At 34.1% G+C, this 20800-nt stretch overlaps 2 protein-coding genes across 2 annotated transcripts; both read left to right on the forward strand.

Annotated features, from left to right (window-relative positions):
• Positions 1-1289: 1289 nt before the first annotated feature.
• On the forward strand, positions 1290-2043 carry LOC131865839 (putative germin-like protein 2-1). Its single transcript, XM_059215389.1, has 2 exons — positions 1290-1416; positions 1511-2043. The coding sequence occupies exons 1-2, from the start codon at positions 1290-1292 to the stop codon at positions 2041-2043; spliced, it is 660 nt and encodes a 219-aa protein (XP_059071372.1).
• Positions 2044-18557: 16514 nt separating this feature from the next.
• Positions 18558-19311, forward strand: LOC131865840 (putative germin-like protein 2-1). Its single transcript, XM_059215390.1, has 2 exons — positions 18558-18684; positions 18779-19311. The coding sequence occupies exons 1-2, from the start codon at positions 18558-18560 to the stop codon at positions 19309-19311; spliced, it is 660 nt and encodes a 219-aa protein (XP_059071373.1).
• Positions 19312-20800: the final 1489 nt, after the last annotated feature.

Consider the following 20800-nt stretch of genomic DNA (forward strand, 5'->3'; position numbering starts at 1 on the left):
TTTCAAAAATTTGGTTTTAAAAGAAAGTAAAATATCAGCTTAGGATTGAGAAAATTCACTCTTTATTTCGTTTTAATTTAGTTGAGTTGGACTCTTCAGAAGAATAAACTATCGTTGTGGCTAATATTTAGTTAAAACAAACAGTATATTTACTTATTAAAAATATTTAATAGAAAATTATCATTTATTCGTTTGCCGCATTTAATCTCTTTATATATCATTGGTAATTAGTTAAAATTTGTTAAATTTATATATAATTTAGCTTAGTTAGGGTTTACTTAGCTATAGGTGTTAGGTCACGCCATAGAGGCCCGACCGGTTCACTACCAATTAGGAATTAGAGGGAATGTTGCCTTCAGGAGTTCCTCCCTTGAGACATGTTGCATAAGGGTTCCAAATCTCGATCACCTTATCATTCTTGTTTTACGTTGTGCGAAATGAGTGTCATAACGCCCACTCGTCTTATTCCTTTTCTCACCTCGTCTAGCATGAGTCCTATGACGTTGAGTATGTAACATATACATGCACATGCCACGATGAATTTGCCTTGTACACCAAGTTCATCCTTTCAATCACAAAACAACCCATTCTCTTATTTATTTATTTAAATTCTCGCAACCAAACTCTATAATTAACATGAATCCTTAATATTATAAACCAAAAATATTAATGATAATTTAGAACTATTCTTTGTTTTAAAGGCTCACGAATATAACACGTATATTTTTATAATAAAACTGAGATTATCCTACCCGAGCGTAAAAAGGTTTTCAAGAAAGACGCAATATAAAGCATGCATGGACGGTGTTTGTGTCAACATCCAAGAAAATTTCCTCTTTTACCAATTCTGAGACGGCTGAGAAAAATGTATATATTAGTTCCTTTGAAGAAGGCCATCGCTCCAATAAAGTCTAATCGTTTCCACATTACTAAATTAATGGCGGTGGCGAGAATATGAGGAAGAATACGTCTAAGGCAGGAGGTAAGCTGATCTTCAGATAAGCATATGCAGCAGAAGATAGAAAATTTCAACGATAATGAAAGAATGGTGAGAATACATCTGCGGTAGCAGGTGAGATAGCCATATGCTGCAGCAAGACTTACTCTGACGTATCGAAAAGAGCAACAACTCTGGAAGTATATTATTATAATATTACAAGGATTGGTGATTTAATATACGGAGTGAAGATGAATTAGTCATAAGGTTTGGGCTATATAAAGCTTGTAATGGGCTTGTAACACACATTCATATCCTTCTGAGCTCTTGTACTATCTGCGTTTCTATTATAATGGCTAACCGAATGATTTACTTCACACTGGGACTTTTTCTGTTGATATGTTGTTACAGCGACAGGGTCATGGCAGGGGATTCCGATCCCTTGCAAGATTTCTGCGTTGCAGATGAGGAAAGCAAAGGTGAGTAAAAAACTTTATACATAAACAATGGTAATGATTTGCTTATTAGACGAGTCGAGTTAGTAATAGATTGATTTGATTTTGCTTTAAACAGTTTTGGTGAACGGGTTCGTTTGCAAAGACCCAATGCAAGTTTCAGCAGACGACTTCTTCTTCCGGGGACTTGGGCAGGCAGGGAACACCGACAATGATGTGGGCTCCAACGTAACGATGGCGAACGTTAAACAGATACCAGGCCTCAATACGTTGGGAATATCGTTGGTCCGCATCGACTACGCAGTGGGTGGAATAAATCCTCCTCACACACACCCAAGAGCCACCGAAGTTCTTGTTTTACTGGAAGGCCAGCTTCTTGTGGGTTTCATTGACACCAACAACAAGTTTTTCAGCAAAACGTTGGAGAAGGGAGATGTGTTTGTGTTTCCAAAGGCACTTGTGCATTTCCAGCAGAATGTGGGGCATGAAAATGCGGTGGCCATATCTGCATTGAGCAGCCAGCTTCCGGGAGTTCAGACAATCGCCAACTCTCTGTTTGCAGCGGATCCTCCTCTCCCAGATTCCGTATTGGCCAAGGCCTTCCGCATCACACAGGAAGTTGTGGATTACATTCAGAAGAAATTCGCATAAGAATTTGCTGTGTTCTATCAAACAAAACAATCAAGAGGGGACCAAGTCTTTCCCAAATTCTTTTTCCTTGCCGTTCAATAAAACAATCTTTCTAGAGTTATTGCCGTCCTCTTCTGCTATTCATAGCATCTGTTTTGAACATGACTATATCCTCCGCATATTCCAAAGATGAAGGATTAATTTGAAGCATCTGAAGGCATTTATGAATATTTTATACAAGAGCATCCTTGTATTAGGTATACATTCATTTGCAACATGTTAACAATATATTCTTTAACATAAATATTGCAGGAACAACAACAAACAAAGTGCTTGACTTGGATAGAATGAGTAACACTATAATTCTTGCATGCCAATCTGTCAAGGGTGTTCTTTAACATAGTCTTAACCTCATTTTAGCTCTGACATAAAAGGTGAATGGTTTGGAAGTAGGAAATAGTTATTGGGAAATATAATTAGTAGTTGTTCTTCAAATCACCCTCACAATCATCCAATGCTTCAAGACTCCCCATCAAAGAAGTCATTCCAGAAGGTTAGGGACTCTCCTCAAGATAAGAATGATTGCTCTAATAAATATAGTATACCTTCGATGGAATGCAATACGGTTTCATTATGTCTAAATTCCAAGAAAATCCATAGAACTAGAATATCCATTGCATCCAATATCGCAATATTTTATCGGGGATAATATGATAACCTTGACACATATTACACCTATTCTTACATCAATCTACCTACATAAGGGTTATGATTGAGGGGCCTCTTGTATTAAACATTTCTAATAAGTTGGAATGACATGGAAAATCTAAGACAGTGAAGATAGATTATTGATAATAACACAATTCATTTACATGGTGTTAATTATGAGGGTAATTAATTTATGGCTTCCCAAAATAAGCTTTTCTAAATCTCCCCTAATTCATTCCTACGTTATAATAAATATGTCAATGTGGATGTTATGTATGAAGATCTAAATACTAAAGGGAAAAAGGATAATGCTCATGTTGATTTTAAAAACTTTGTATGTAATATTAAAAATATGATTAGTTGAAAAATTTAGCAATATATTACCTTGTTCAATCATAAACTATCAGTTCGGTTACAAAAAAAATTCCTCAAACCATTTCCTCCTTGTATAAGCATTTCTATAGATCATCAAATATGATAACCAATAATTTAACCATAGGTTTCCTATCAAAGCAAATGCAAATCTGCATATGTGAATAAGCACAATAGGATAGGAAAATATTGTTGTCGTAGGCCATGTATGTTTCATGCGGGAAAAATATTATTGTTGCAAGCCTAAGAGGTGCATAAAGGAGCTCCTTGGATCCATGGATATGCAGGTGTAAGTTTGAGAAATATGTGAAGGCGGAGGATATTTTCATATTGAAGCCATTTGCTAATTGATATGAGGAAGATAAAAGTGTCGTCATATTGAGAAGTTGTCAATTACACTGTAATGAAGAATAAGATAATAGATATAACTGATACATTATCGGTGAGATATGTCAATTTTATAATCTTCTATTTTTCCTATGTATTTTTAGGGGTTCAAATGAATAAAGCTTCATATATAGCCCCTCTAGCGATCAGTTCATTGTGAAGCTTAAAAGCCTCTTCCGTCATGCCTTGGATGTCTATACCTCAAATAATCTAGTAATATGAGAAGTTTCATTGCGCTTGCATCCATCTCCAACTGTATCGATCAATATATTAATTATCAAGCCCATTCTACATTGTTCACATAGATAACAAATAAGGCTATTGTAAGATGACACATTGCTCTGATAGATTGTGCTTATGATCTTTTCTTTAGCATGTCTAATGCCACATATGTGATCCCTTGCCTACGCAAATAGGGAGTCAATGAGGTATAAGTAATTACTTGATCATGTTCCACGAGGAATCTATTTATTCACCGGGTTTCTCGTCTCTCTATGAAAGATTCGCACGTCAATCATATGACTCCTGCAAATAGTCGTGGTTCACTAGCACAAATAATTCATGACATTCACTAAACCTAGGGTTCTCTCTCAAGGTCATTGTGGTTAATGCTACACCAAAATAGAATAATGTGGCTTTGGTTATTTATGTACAAGATTCAAGTTGGGAAAATCCAAAATATTGGAAAATGTAGACAAAATGCATGACCCAATGGTGAGCAATATCTCCGATATTTTTTATGTTTTGCAAGAACTTGAGTTATTGTTCATTATTTGAGTAAGTGGTCTTAATAACATGCATCCAAATAAAAGAGAGTGATTGCAAATTCTAGAATTGAGGTAGATCTTCAAAGGAAAGGACAAAACAATAGCGGACATGTTGCATCGAGTTGAGCCATATGTGACCTTAGATATCCAAATTTAAAAAATGTAAAAGAGACAATTTACATTAAATGATATAGAACTCTAGATAACCAATAGATTTATTTGACTCACAAATTTGTCATTGAAGAGGTTTTAGGTCAATACAATACAACTAATTCAGGTCAATAATCTATTGTTGCAAGTCTTTACAAATATGACGTCATTTCCTATCACCGAGTCATCCACAGGTGATCATTCCTTTGGTTTTAGCTTGACGATCTATCTAGATCACATACCGGTTCCATAATTTGCATCGTAAGATCTTTTATATTGGTTCCATCATTCTAATATATCTCCACTTGCACTAAAATCAGGAATCCCCATTAAAAATAGGGTTTTAAGGAAATATATTTCAATAGAACATGCTCTATCCATATTGTTGACACAAATTTGAGTCAATCATTTCATAATTTTTTCACCCTCAAATCCAAAAATATAAACTAGTGATAAATTTTTACAACCTTTCGAAAAATATAAAAATATAAGAAAATCATGTGCTAACTGACTGAGGAGAAAATTTATGAAAACCCCTAAAATTGTAATGAGTTACTCAAAATGAATTCAAATCTAGACTTCTGGTGGATCAATGTGCCCTTGTTTAACCACCTAGAATAAATAAAAACAACGATCACTGTTTTGCAACACTAAGAGTGAATTTTGTGGAACCCCTAAGTTCACAATAGCTACCTCAAATATGCTAAAAATCAATATTGTAATAGACTGGACAAGTTCTTGATTAAAAGCCTCTATGAATTATAATTTTCTTTTGTCAAATCGAGAGAGATATGAGCTTCACATGTTGACCTTCTTAATTGATATACAAAAATAGAATAATGCCTTGAGGTCCGATAACAGTTTATAATATTCCTTATGGAAGAATTCGCTACATACTATATCTACAAGAGACTCCAAATGCAATGTCGTATTCAACACATGTCTTTGCAATGACAATCGTGTCCTATATCTAGAACTCCTAGCAATATAACTGAGGTGTAAACCACTAAATTCATCTAGGCCTCCTAATTATCTAATATAGCTTATGACCAATTATAACTAATTTAAGGTATGTGTACCACATGTTGGCATATGCATTGAATAACATACATTATAATATCATATCCTTGGCTACATAATATATTTCGCATACTCCAAACAATATGATTTGACAAGCACTTTATAATAGTAGAGGAAATGAAGATAAACAAGGATAATGAATGAAAACATATAAAGTTGCTATTATTAAGACCAATATTCGAAATCTTCATCATGCTTGACTGGTTCGCCTACATATGAACTTGATCTACAAAAGATGGGGATGTGTAAATAATTTTCTCTACAACTAGATGAGCCCCATACAAGACAAAAAGATGAACAGTCTGGAGAGATCTTAGATTGATATTACTTTAGTTATTGTGTGTTAGATGTATTTTAATTCCTCTAGATGCAACTTAATCACGCACTTGTAATTATACATATACCCGTTCAGGTCATGTCCAAATAAATAATTTCATTGAAACATCTATTCTCATATTGGTGACATGTAGAAGATGATTGTTGCAATAGTCAAGCATGTGGATTAAGCGAGTCTTCCTTATAATGCAAGCTAGTGAATTGTGAGCGTTCTAGAAAAGGTCCAAAATGTATTTGAAAGGTCATTAAGCATTTGGCTTGTAAAACTTCTGAGATGATAATGGTTTAAGCACCTCACCTTTTCAGCATTTTTTTATTAGGATAAAACAAGTTTTGAAGGGGCCCCAAACCAGTTTACAAACAGAGGGTTTGCATTGAGAAATGGACCAGACTACCTGACAGTGGACAACAGGTTTTAAAAAGGACCTGAAACCTTCTAGACTTACGGGCATCCACCAATCAAAATATGAACATCACAAAACAGGATGGCACAACCATAAGCTCGAAAACAACAAACAAAACATCTCAAAAAACAGAGAACGAGGGTTTTTCTGGCACCCTCGGCCAACTAGAAGCGTTTTCCTAGGCTCCCTCAACTTGTAATAGATTCGTAGGACCACATAAAGCCACAAAGACCAATGCTAACCAAAAACCAACATTGGCCAAACTTGGCCCTTGAAAACTGCTAGCATCCAACCTGTCCCTACAAGAAACAAAAAACATGGGGTTTTTCTGAGCTCCCTCAACCACCGTGGGTTTTATCATGGCTCCAAAAACCATATGCTTTAAAATATGCCATACTGAGAGAAACTTGCCCAACAACCAACTCTCCACCTCTATAGGAGACACACAAGAGTCAGCAAGAAGATCGGCATCAACATCCTTACAGCCAAGAAGAGGGGCCCCATCAACACCCCAACGACACTTCCAGGAAACACCAAAAACATCATACTCCACCTCAATAGGAGACAAGTCAACTCCAACTACATCCATCTCCCCCTCAATAGAAGGGAACCTTCCACAGAGAATCCCACGGACCCGAAAAAAACAGCACTCCAAAACAGCCCAACTCGCAAGAAACCAAACAAGCAGACCAAAAACATCATGTGTTTCAAGACCGATACACAGAGGGAACTGCCCGAAGCCCATTCGGAAGGTAAATAACACCTCAAGGACCACCAAATAGTTACATGAGCCACAAGAATCATTATACTCTTTGTGGCACTATTGGTCTTGTGGATTTAGAGGAATCACATTATTGTATGGAACATAAAAGGGTGCGAGGATAGCATTGTTGGTATTTATGAGAGAATGTACACAATTTCAAGAGAAGTGAAATATGAAGATAGAACCAAAAAAAAATTCCTTCATATCAATGTTGGCTTCAGTAGTACCACATTTATATCAACGTAATATGCAATATTTTGTACTTAAATAAATATTGGTTTCCGTGGCATGTTGAATTATACCATCCCGTAAATTAAGTTAAATATCAAAATGGAGGAAACAAGATCATAACATTAACCAATGCCAATGACATTAGGAATAAGAAAAGGCCTAGTTGTTATCTTTAAGGAAGAGCTAGGAACTTAGGTTCCTTTTCCTTTTGTTGCGAGGGATTGAGATTTTTTCTAAATCATGAGAATGAATCTAAATGGCATTGATGCATGAATTAATATCTGTTCATTTTGAGAATCTTTGTTACCAATTTACATAATCAAATAAAAGGAGTATAGCCATAATTTCCCAGTTTTGGCAAATGAGGCTCACACATTCATTTTCCTAATTGTTTGCAGCTCACAAGTATGCAAGCATCTCCCATGCTAGACTTATCAAATTCCTAAGACTTGGCTCAATTTTTGCAAAGCCAACTGAGAAAATTCAAATGAAAGTAGATATGAGAAGCATTATTTCAGTACAGCCACTTCAACCTTTCTAATGTGACAAGATTTTGGAGTCCTATTTTTAGAGGACCTGCGAATTGCAATGAATGTTGATCTACCAGGTATGTCACGTTCAATAAGATATGTAAAGTAGGAAAAAAAAAAAAAAAAAAAAGGGAGTTAATTATATATTATTTTTAAAATATAGTTTGGGGAAGAAATATATTGCAGTTAATGTCACCATGAAGCTTTATGCCTGTACTTTTTATTTGATACGTACAGAACAAATTCACTTTTTTAGGATTTGGTTTAAGTCTGGTCTAATATCAATTTTCTAAAATTTTATTAATCGCACATAGCAGCCCCGACATGCTTAGCGGTTACATGAACAATGGTTAAAAGTAAATGATATGTTGTAAATTGTGGTGTTTGCAACCTAGATATAGAGATTGGTAGTTAGAATGAAACTTTAACAATTTGCACATGATTGGAAATGGCATATTCTAATACCACAACGAAGATGTAATCTGTGAACCTTACCCTTCACAAATTGAAACTTGTAAATAAAGAAATGTGTAGTTGTACAGTGATAGATTAACAAAGAAAGACAAATCATAATTTCTAATCTATTTTTGAATTTGGCTCAAATGATCGAATCTATGAATGCAAAAAATTTTATGTGAAGTAGATTGCTAGAATTTAATTGGAGATCTTTGGAAAAAAACAAATTCTTATTTTAACAGTTGAGTATAACTGATTACAACACAAATTACCAACCATGTTTTGCATTGAAGAGTAGGAGCTCTTTGGTAACACTTGCAATGAAATATTCAATTATTTCCAATTGATATTGCATGCAAGCAAGAGAAATTTGGTATACTTGGAATGAAAAGTTAATTATTTTGAATCCACATTGTATGTAATCAGTTCTATTCTCATTTTTTGATTACTACATATGCATTGTGCCTCATGTGTATGTTGGTATGTAATAGTAGGGGGATATGTGAATATCAACAAGGCAACGAACCCTTGATACAACAATGAATGGGAGGCCCTTCTGACCGTCATCTCCAGTGTTGATTGTTTCTTTTTCTATCATTAGCCCATGAAATTTATATATTTCTAATGAATACACTTTAAGGGGAAGTTGGTAGAACCCACCTTTATTTATTTGGATCTCAATGTGATACAATTATTTCGAGTGCAACTAGTCATCTCATTGATAAATTTTCTAGCATGAGGCATGCAGATGTTTGAATGTGTGGGTTGAACAATTGGACTCTATGAAATCAATAACAGATACCTATAAAAGTTGGTGGTAATACGAGCATACCAATTTTTTCTAGTATCAAATTCACAAAGAACAATCATGCCAAATCCATTCATTTGAACACCTATATTGAGGTAGACTTGATAGGATTTTACATTCTTCAAGATTGTGGTGTTGCATTCTATCTTGACCGTTGCAAGATATCTCATTACTATGTGAATGGTCTGCTAGAAAAATCATAGAGTCTTATATATCATTTCAATTGAACTGGTGGAGAACCAATTAAATATGTGTTTCTCTCAGATGTATTTATATTTCAACTATTCTTAATTCACATTCAATTCAATGATCAAAGATAAATTTTTTAGCAATGAAGTTGTAAAATTACTACTAATTATATAAGAGTTTTATGGGAGCTCCTCAATCAACAATTTGAGTGGATGGCATACTGGGTTTAGGCAAAATCTAGTGATCACAAGTTACACATATTTCTAAAAATCTGATGTGATTTTAAACTCTTAATGTTATTTGAGTGTCTCACAATGGATGCACATGTTAAGGTTATAGTTGACAGATATTTGTTAGGTTTCACAAATTATTACGTACTTTTCCACAAATAAAGTGTTGCAACATTTTCTTTCTAAATTCTTTGGATTAAGGTGGAACATTATCAACTAAATTTCACTATGAAAGAGTATTGTTATTGATTTGAGAATAATCTTGAACATCTTGATGTAGAGTAGATATATCCTAGACTATGAGAGGTGCATGGTTGACAAAGGAGTACATATTCATGTAGAATTTAATGAATGACAATATGGATTAGATGGGAGATATCGTAGAGGTGGACCTGGAAACCATGCGATTAGAAGGTAGCTTTCACACAAGGAGGTTTAAATTGACAACCATGCCATGTGTCAAGAGGAGAGGATAAAGGAGATGGCTTTGGGATGGGAAACAACGTGCTAATAGTTACTAATAGTTAAAATTCCCATGTTTTCTCTAGGGTTCAAGTCAATTGGTTGGATTGATTCACAACAACAAGAACCTATGGGGCACACAAATGGAGCTAAAAAAATTTGGGGCTCTGTTAGAGGTAAACAAGCCTAGTTTCACACTTGTTGTACAATTGTATCATGTAGATTACAAAATTGGAATTCGCAAGGCTGATCTAGAGGCCTCGCATGACATATTTGTGTGGTGCATAATTGATATAGATAGCATTGAACAACTTGATTTTAAGGGAAAAATACTTATAGGTAAGAGGTAATTTGAAAGATTCATAGGAGAAAAAGAGAAATTTCTATAAGATCCATCATTGCTTGTATTTATTTTAAAAGAAATGGTGAAGCATGCTATAGAAACTAGGTTTTGTCTATTGTTAATAATAATTTGTATATGTATGCTTTATTGAAATCAAAAGGGGGAAAATTGTTTTTTTGTTAAAACTTATTTTTAATTATTGAATTATTTGATGTTAAGGAATAATTAAATTTTTAGGCTGTAATGTCGTAAATCTCATACATTCGCAACTTCACCTACGTTTTGTGTGTACTTTGGTGTCCATTCGCTTAATATTTTTGTAGGCTCATTTTAGTACTTACATAAGCCTTCTTCTTTACCAAGGTGCTCAGGCCGCATTTCTCATGGACATTGGTTTATGTCACCTTTGCATTAGTCCTATATTTTCTTTTCTCCCAAAATTTTTGAACGTATATTATCTAGATACGAGTTTTTCACACGGACATTTGCACATCATGATAGCATCCTACAAAAAAAAATATGCAAGCATTTCTAAACAAAATTCAACTTTTTAGCTTTATAGGGCAGTTGCAATGTTTCGAGATGAATCTAAATGACTCATCAGTATTTTTTCATTCCCCACTCTCTTTATGAACCTTTCTTTTATTTGGCCTGCTCTCTCTTGGCTCTCTCTTTCTCTCTCAATATCTCACACGCTACTCTTAATCTTTTCACGCTACTCTCACGATATTTGTAAAAAGTTGGATTGTGATGTCTCTAAGTAACTCCATTTAGTTTGATTGATTCGCATTAATCAAAATTTAAAGACCTCCCACCGAGGGAGCTAGAGGATGATGGCTCTTTTGGAGGTAGAAAAAAGTAGTTTCATAACTATCACAGTCGCCTAATGCAGATTCTAAAATTGGGGAATTGGAATGGTGATTTAGAGGATTCACATGAGATAGTTGTGAGGTACATAATTTATTTGGATAGAGTTGAACAACCGAATTTTAGGGAAAAATAACTCATAGAGAAAAGGTAATTTGAGAGATTTCTTGGAGAAAAATAGAACTTTTTATAAGATGCATGTTTTTACCTTTTTTCAAAAGGAATGGAGAGGTAGTCTATATAAATTCGGTCTTGCCTATTGTCAAATAAGAATGAGTAGTTTCATCCTTTAAAAATTAATAAAATATATATTAAAATTTAGTTTTTTAGTTTGCTGATTAAACTTTCTTTAATTATTAAGTTATCTGATATTTACGAATATCAAAAAAATTATTTGAATTACATGAATTTAAGTAGTCGGCTATGACTAAATTCGGATCAAGAATCGAAACTACTAGTTGTGAGGCCCACCCTTTGGTGGCTTCGATATTGGCATTATTGGACCATGATTGAATTCTAGGGCTGTATAAGTTTTTAAAGTTATTAGTATTAACACATGATGATGTTATTAGAATATGTCAAATGTGGAGTGCATCTGTAGAGCAGTTTGATTTTAATATATGCATATGATGAGGACAAAAATTTTGATAGTTAATTAGGTATTTTGATTTCCATGTGATTATAGTGGGTTAATTGATGCTTTGACTTTATAAACATGAAATTCAACTATATCGTGAATTATTAAATTATCAAATTTATTAGAAGTAGCACCCTGTCGGGTTTATGCTTCTAGAAAGGAGCACTTGGTTTGGATTTTGATAGCTACCTTTGTTCATTTGAAATAATATTAGAACTGTTATAAAATGAAGAACGATTAAAGTTGAATGTAAATCTTGACTGTGGATTCGCATGGTCATTGAAATATCCCAAATGTCTAGTTGGCATAAAAGTGCATGTAGCATATTTGAAGTTTTAAAATCTCTGATCATGGATGCTATCACTTTTTAATTCACAAAAAGGAATGGACTAAAGGGATGAGATTATTAAAGTTGTAAGATTGAAAATATTTATTACCTTATTGGGCTTAGTTTTCCTCCAATGATTATAATCCTTCTAAAGATGGCAAAGCTCGAAATATGTTAATAGTAATCTAATCGTGTCGCTTCTTCCTTTTTTGAGAAAGTCCAACTTTTCCAAAAGATTTGTGGGTATAAAAAATTACGGAAATCGATATGAGAAAAGATTAGAGTTGATCAACCTATGAGCTTCTGAAGAAGAACAACATGCGAAGGATTTGTGAAGTTGGAGGGGTTTCAAATTAATTCATGGCCATGTAGAACGGCCACAATCTACTTCTTTCAAAGAAGTTCACATTCTCTGAGAACCTGAGGGAAGTGAAAATGGATGGGATGAGTTCTATTGTAACTTACAAGATGATAGAAAAGGATACTGTAATCAGTTGCTAGGGGTGAAAGGTTAAGAGAAACCATAAATATCAGGACATCCCTAGCCTACATCAAGGCTTAATATACTACCTTCACCAAATCTATTTGCATACAACCTCTCCTATGCTCTAATCTGGCCTAATTTTGGTATCAAAGAGATCAAAGTGAAAGATGGCTTCAAGAGCCCTCAAAATTACCAAGAAACCCCTTAGAATTTCTAGTGGTTTTGGAATTGCTTCCACATAAGCATTCAATCTCCCTAAAAATTCCCAAAAGGGCAATTCCCATATCGAGAGAGATAAAAAAGGGAATGCCCTAGAGATAAAGAGCTAAAAATTGTGTCAAAAGAAGATAATGTTAACAGTAGACTGCATGTAGAATTACAATCTCTCTTGGGATACCAATTTGAAACTGAGGAAAGAAGTAAAGATAAAAATGAAAAACACGTTAAAAATCGAAAATATAGAAAAGGCAAATCTAAAAAATGAAAGGGTAATGAAGGAGAGTAAGAAGAGGAGATCGACATTAATTGTGGTAATTAATATCCAAGACAAAGAAATTTGAAACTAAAACGATGACACATATATGATAACTAACACTTTGAAAGTGATATTGTACTCAGTTGAGGAAAGAAAAGGTCAAGTATTTGACCTACCTACAAAATATTTCACTTTGGACCTATCCCTTAAAGACGTCTCCAAATCATAGTATCTTATCATCGTGGAGGAGGAGGACTTGGAAACCAGCTTGGCTTCCATAGCACCAGATCCCACCCCGCTTATTTAAACTTCACAAAGAAACAAGAGTGTTAAGCATGGTGAAGAGGAGGATAACGATGACTATGAGATGGAGGTAAAACAAGGTAGACTGAAAGAGAAAACAAATTTATTGGGCAATAGAGATTCTCAATTTGGGGACTCAATTTTCCATTTTCTTGCTATCATTAAGGACCTAATGGATTTATTCTATGACTTCTCGACCTATTTGGCTGAGTATCGCAATAGGCATAAGTCTAGGATGGAACAAAAAAGGCACAAAGAAAAAAGAAATTGAACCAAATATGGAAGGTGAAAAGAGGCAAAGAGGGTGGTACTTGAGAGAACTAGAATTCAAGACTAAAATTGGTCATGAAAGAGTTTGATGCTCTTATGATCCTCCATAATATGAAGTCTACATATTTTTTCGTGGTTTGTTATTTTGGTAGTGTTGGGGTTGTGTTGGTGCAATAACTTGTTTGTTATTGAGCTTCTCTGTTTTAATATTCTAACTTTGGGCATGGGACCCTCTTCCCACCTTATCTAATCAAAAACAAATTTTGTGTACACTTTTAATATTACAAATCAATGTTAGATGTGGTTAAAAAACATTAAAATATAGTCAGGTCATAGTATGATGTTGCATTGGACTATGTTGGTAGTGAAGAATTAAATTGTTTACGAGTTTATTTTTATCAAATGAATTGTGGAAATCTCATATCTTTAATTAAATTGTTATCAAATGTATGATTATGTGTGTATCTTATTTCAATTTATATTGGAAATAATTTTTTATTTTATTTGAGCGTGTAGGAAATTTTCATAGCTAATATAAATTGGAGTTCCCTAAGAGAATCCTAGTCATTTTCAATTCCTAGTGAAGCCTTGACCTTAGTTAATGATAGGGACTAAGGTCTCTGATTTTAGTAATTGTTGTAATGTGATGTATTTTGTGTTTTAAATATAGTTTTATTTTATTTTGATATTTGAGTAAGTTAGCATTTGCGTCCAGCGGCATCCTTATGGAAAGATAGATTTCACACTGAGTAGGTTTTTGAATGACTTTCAAGTGTTTGTTTCATCTATTTATAAGTGTACACAGACCCATACTGAAACACTTAGGAGATGGAGGTAAAACAAGGTAGACTGAAAGAGAAAATAAATTTATTAGGCGATAGAGTTTCTCAATTTGGGGACTCATTTATTTCATTTTCTTACTATCATTAAGGACCTAATGGATTTTTTCTATGACTTCTCGATCTTTTTGACTGACTATCGCAATAGGCATAAGTCAAGGATGGAACAAAAAAGGCAAAAATAAAAAAGAAATCAAACTAAATATGGAAGGTGAAAAGAAGCAACGAGGGTACTGCTTGAGAGAGCTATAATTAAAGACAAAAATTGGTCATGAAAGAGTCAAATGCTCTTATGAGCCTCCATAATATGAAGTCTAAATATTTTTTCGTGGTTTGTTATTTTGGTAGTTTTGCGGTTGTGTCGGCGCAGTAACTTGTTTGTTATTGAACTTCTTTATTCTAGTATTCTAACTTTGGTTGTGGGACCCTCTTCCCACCTTATCCAATCAAAAACAAATTTTATCTACACTTTTTATATTACAAATCAATGTCAGATTTCGTTAATAAACATTAAAATATAATCAAGTTATAGTACGATGTTGTATTGGACTATGTTGGTCGTGAAGAATTAATTTTTTATCAAATGTATGATTATGTGTGCATTTTATTTCAACCTATATTGGAAATTTATTTATTTTCTTTGAGTGTGTAGGAAATTTTCATAGCTAATAGAAATTGGAGTTTCCTAAGAAAATCCTATTCATTTTAAATTCTTAGTGAAGCCTTGACCTTAGTTAATGATAGGGACTAAGGTCTTTGATTTTAGCAATTGTTGTAATGTGATGTATTTTTTTTTTTAAATATATTTTTGTTTTGTTTTTATATATGAGTAAGTTAGTATCTGCGCCCAGTGGCATCCTTATAGAAAAAATAGGTGTTATGTTGAGCATTTTTTTGAATGATTTTAAAGTGTCGGTTTCATCTATTTTTGAGTGTATTTAGGCCCATAAAGAAACACTTATGAGTTGGGTACCTTTTTGGGAATTAGTCCATGGGATTTTGCCATCATTTGATCTTGTCCAAGTCTCTTAGAAAAAAGGTGTTGAAAGTCTAACTTGCGGGTGACAGTAAGTAAATTACCACTTTCAAATCCACTCCAACAATTTTATGAATGGTGCTTCCGCATGCCTCACACATATGAGTGGATCCAAAGGATCCTATTGGGGAAGAGTATACAATATTATTCCTCTCATCCCAATGCTCTCACGCGTACGAGCATTTGTGATATCCACATACCCTTAGGTTTTGGTGAGAAGGGGTTAGAGGAGGTGAATGAGATCAATGTGGTACCTCCTGACCAGGGGAGGGGAGGTCATATGACACATATTGTATATACCATTCTAAGAGTCTTTGTATGGCTTATTATTTTATTTTTTGCATCTTTCTTTTTGGGATTTTTTGGGAGGCTTTGTGGAAGGACTCAAAAGAGTCTTTGAGAAATTTCTATCAAACCCTCCTCATCTATTAAGGAAATATTTTGATATGATTCAATCTTTAGAATGCTATATTCCATTTTGTTGTAAATATGTTAGTGGAGGCTTTTGATTTGATTTTTAAATTTCATCTTTCTATGTCTTTTCTTATGTATATGACACGTGTGTGAGGGTTTAGGCTCTCCCAAGTTGATCAGAGAAACTCATGTGTAGGGTGAGGGATATGTGGAACCTCCAAGGGAACGATTTTTTCTCGTTGAGAAGGAGATTTCTTGGGTATGAGTATCCTTGATTCTTTTGGAAAATATGTGGAAAAATGGTTCGATATAATTTAGAAGGGATGTGAATTATATGGTGTTGGACTCCCTTAATGGATTTTACATCTGCGTGGAGTATTTATATTGGGAAATCAAGTTTCTCATGGGCCTCTTAGCTTGGGGGTTGGTTGTGAGAAAGCCCAAATGTTGGAAGGTGAGCTCTCCATTGGCTTGTTTAAAAATTGTGTTTTGTAAGATTTTTTGTGGAATCAAATGGGGTGCTACCTTGACATTGGAATGAAAATATTCATTCTCACGTTTGGGTTAGAATTTTTATTACATTTTTTAAATGGGTTGGAGTAAGTTGTTAAAAATTTTATCAAATGGGTCCCTTGTAATGTTGTGTATATCAAGTTGATAAATGATGATGTTGTTGTGTTTAGAAGCGATTATATTTTACTTTTCTAAAAAATATACATATTGTTTAAGGGCTGAGTTTGTTTAAGAAATAACTTAGCGCTTGTGATAATTTGCATTTCATACGTTTAAAAGTTATTGATACTTAATGAACAAATTAAAGTTATTAGTAATAGTGGATTAAATTAGCTTTAAGAGTGTGAAATTTTCATGCACTTTTCTTAATATTTTTAGTTAATAAAGTGAAGGGGATGTTTATCACGCAAATATTGTTCTCTTTGTTATCCTACAAAATAAAAAAACTTGCTCTACTTAAACTTTGGTTTAAAATTAAAAATAGTTATTTGTAATTAGATGTGTATGTTCACCTATTTAAAAATATATATTTTATACAAAGTATATTTACCTTTGTAAACACACACACACAGCAAACTTGAGTTTGGGTTTCTAGTGTTACCATATCGGTTAAGGCCCCATTAAGCGGGTTTAGCATGATAATTAATTCTTTTAAGAGAATTTAATTTAATATAACTTTAGGAAATGAAAAACCTTAGGTGGAGTTGGTGTGCTAGGTTTTAGGATTTAACATGTCTTGGAATCCTTTAAATGTGATGTGGCCTCTCAAATTAATTAGTCAAGTGAAATAATTTAATTTATCTAATTGATAGTGAATGGTAATTAATTAAATTAAATCTGAAATCAAAGTGTAGTATACTTTTATTTCAAAAATTTGGTTTTAAAAGAAAGTAAAATATCAGCTTAGGATTGAGAAAATTCACTCTTTATTTCGTTTTAATTTAGTTGAGTTGGACTCTTCAGAAGAATAAACTATCGTTGTGGCTAATATTTAGTTAAAACAAACAGTATATTTACTTATTAAAAATATTTAATAGAAAATTATCATTTATTCGTTTGCCGCATTTAATCTCTTTATATATCATTGGTAATTAGTTAAAATTTGTTAAATTTATATATAATTTAGCTTAGTTAGGGTTTACTTAGCTATAGGTGTTAGGTCACGCCATAGAGGCCCGACCGGTTCACTACCAATTAGGAATTAGAGGGAATGTTGCCTTCAGGAGTTCCTCCCTTGAGACATGTTGCATAAGGGTTCCAAATCTCGATCACCTTATCATTCTTGTTTTACGTTGTGCGAAATGAGTGTCATAACGCCCACTCGTCTTATTCCTTTTCTCACCTCGTCTAGCATGAGTCCTATGACGTTGAGTATGTAACATATACATGCACATGCCACGATGAATTTGCCTTGTACACCAAGTTCATCCTTTCAATCACAAAACAACCCATTCTCTTATTTATTTATTTAAATTCTCGCAACCAAACTCTATAATTAACATGAATCCTTAATATTATAAACCAAAAATATTAATGATAATTTAGAACTATTCTTTGTTTTAAAGGCTCACGAATATAACACGTATATTTTTATAATAAAACTGAGATTATCCTACCCGAGCGTAAAAAGGTTTTCAAGAAAGACGCAATATAAAGCATGCATGGACGGTGTTTGTGTCAACATCCAAGAAAATTTCCTCTTTTACCAATTCTGAGACGGCTGAGAAAAATGTATATATTAGTTCCTTTGAAGAAGGCCATCGCTCCAATAAAGTCTAATCGTTTCCACATTACTAAATTAATGGCGGTGGCGAGAATATGAGGAAGAATACGTCTAAGGCAGGAGGTAAGCTGATCTTCAGATAAGCATATGCAGCAGAAGATAGAAAATTTCAACGATAATGAAAGAATGGTGAGAATACATCTGCGGTAGCAGGTGAGATAGCCATATGCTGCAGCAAGACTTACTCTGACGTATCGAAAAGAGCAACAACTCTGGAAGTATATTATTATAATATTACAAGGATTGGTGATTTAATATACGGAGTGAAGATGAATTAGTCATAAGGTTTGGGCTATATAAAGCTTGTAATGGGCTTGTAACACACATTCATATCCTTCTGAGCTCTTGTACTATCTGCGTTTCTATTATAATGGCTAACCGAATGATTTACTTCACACTGGGACTTTTTCTGTTGATATGTTGTTACAGCGACAGGGTCATGGCAGGGGATTCCGATCCCTTGCAAGATTTCTGCGTTGCAGATGAGGAAAGCAAAGGTGAGTAAAAAACTTTATACATAAACAATGGTAATGATTTGCTTATTAGACGAGTCGAGTTAGTAATAGATTGATTTGATTTTGCTTTAAACAGTTTTGGTGAACGGGTTCGTTTGCAAAGACCCAATGCAAGTTTCAGCAGACGACTTCTTCTTCCGGGGACTTGGGCAGGCAGGGAACACCGACAATGATGTGGGCTCCAACGTAACGATGGCGAACGTTAAACAGATACCAGGCCTCAATACGTTGGGAATATCGTTGGTCCGCATCGACTACGCAGTGGGTGGAATAAATCCTCCTCACACACACCCAAGAGCCACCGAAGTTCTTGTTTTACTGGAAGGCCAGCTTCTTGTGGGTTTCATTGACACCAACAACAAGTTTTTCAGCAAAACGTTGGAGAAGGGAGATGTGTTTGTGTTTCCAAAGGCACTTGTGCATTTCCAGCAGAATGTGGGGCATGAAAATGCGGTGGCCATATCTGCATTGAGCAGCCAGCTTCCGGGAGTTCAGACAATCGCCAACTCTCTGTTTGCAGCGGATCCTCCTCTCCCAGATTCCGTATTGGCCAAGGCCTTCCGCATCACACAGGAAGTTGTGGATTACATTCAGAAGAAATTCGCATAAGAATTTGCTGTGTTCTATCAAACAAAACAATCAAGAGGGGACCAAGTCTTTCCCAAATTCTTTTTCCTTGCCGTTCAATAAAACAATCTTTCTAGAGTTATTGCCGTCCTCTTCTGCTATTCATAGCATCTGTTTTGAACATGACTATATCCTCCGCATATTCCAAAGATGAAGGATTAATTTGAAGCATCTGAAGGCATTTATGAATATTTTATACAAGAGCATCCTTGTATTAGGTATACATTCATTTGCAACATGTTAACAATATATTCTTTAACATAAATATTGCAGGAACAACAACAAACAAAGTGCTTGACTTGGATAGAATGAGTAACACTATAATTCTTGCATGCCAATCTGTCAAGGGTGTTCTTTAACATAGTCTTAACCTCATTTTAGCTCTGACATAAAAGGTGAATGGTTTGGAAGTAGGAAATAGTTATTGGGAAATATAATTAGTAGTTGTTCTTCAAATCACCCTCACAATCATCCAATGCTTCAAGACTCCCCATCAAAGAAGTCATTCCAGAAGGTTAGGGACTCTCCTCAAGATAAGAATGATTGCTCTAATAAATATAGTATACCTTCGATGGAATGCAATACGGTTTCATTATGTCTAAATTCCAAGAAAATCCATAGAACTAGAATATCCATTGCATCCAATATCGCAATATTTTATCGGGGATAATATGATAACCTTGACACATATTACACCTATTCTTACATCAATCTACCTACATAAGGGTTATGATTGAGGGGCCTCTTGTATTAAACATTTCTAATAAGTTGGAATGACATGGAAAATCTAAGACAGTGAAGATAGATTATTGATAATAACACAATTCATTTACATGGTGTTAATTATGAGGGTAATTAATTTATGGCTTCCCAAAATAAGCTTTTCTAAATCTCCCCTAATTCATTCCTACGTTATAATAAATATGTCAATGTGGATGTTATGTATGAAGATCTAAATACTAAAGGGAAAAAGGATAATGCTCATGTTGATTTTAAAAACTTTGTATGTAATATTAAAAATATGATTAGTTGAAAAATTTAGCAATATATTACCTTGTTCAATCATAAACTATCAGTTCGGTTACAAAAAAAATTCCTCAAACCATTTCCTCCTTGTATAAGCATTTCTATAGATCATCAAATATGATAACCAATAATTTAACCATAGGTTTCCTATCAAAGCAAATGCAAATCTGCATATGTGAATAAGCACAATAGGATAGGAAAATATTGTTGTCGTAGGCCATGTATGTTTCATGCGGGAAAAATATTATTGTTGCAAGCCTAAGAGGTGCATAAAGGAGCTCCTTGGATCCATGGATATGCAAGTGTAAGTTTGAGAAATATGTGAAGGCGGAGGATATTTTCATATTGAAGCCATTTGCTAATTGATATGAGGAAGATAAAAGTGTCGTCATATTGAGAAGTTGTCAATTACACTGTAATGAAGAATAAGATAATAGATATAACT

This window comes from Cryptomeria japonica, unplaced genomic scaffold, assembly GCF_030272615.1.
Source record: "Cryptomeria japonica unplaced genomic scaffold, Sugi_1.0 HiC_scaffold_123, whole genome shotgun sequence".
Classification (NCBI taxonomy): Eukaryota; Viridiplantae; Streptophyta; class Pinopsida; order Cupressales; family Cupressaceae; genus Cryptomeria; species Cryptomeria japonica.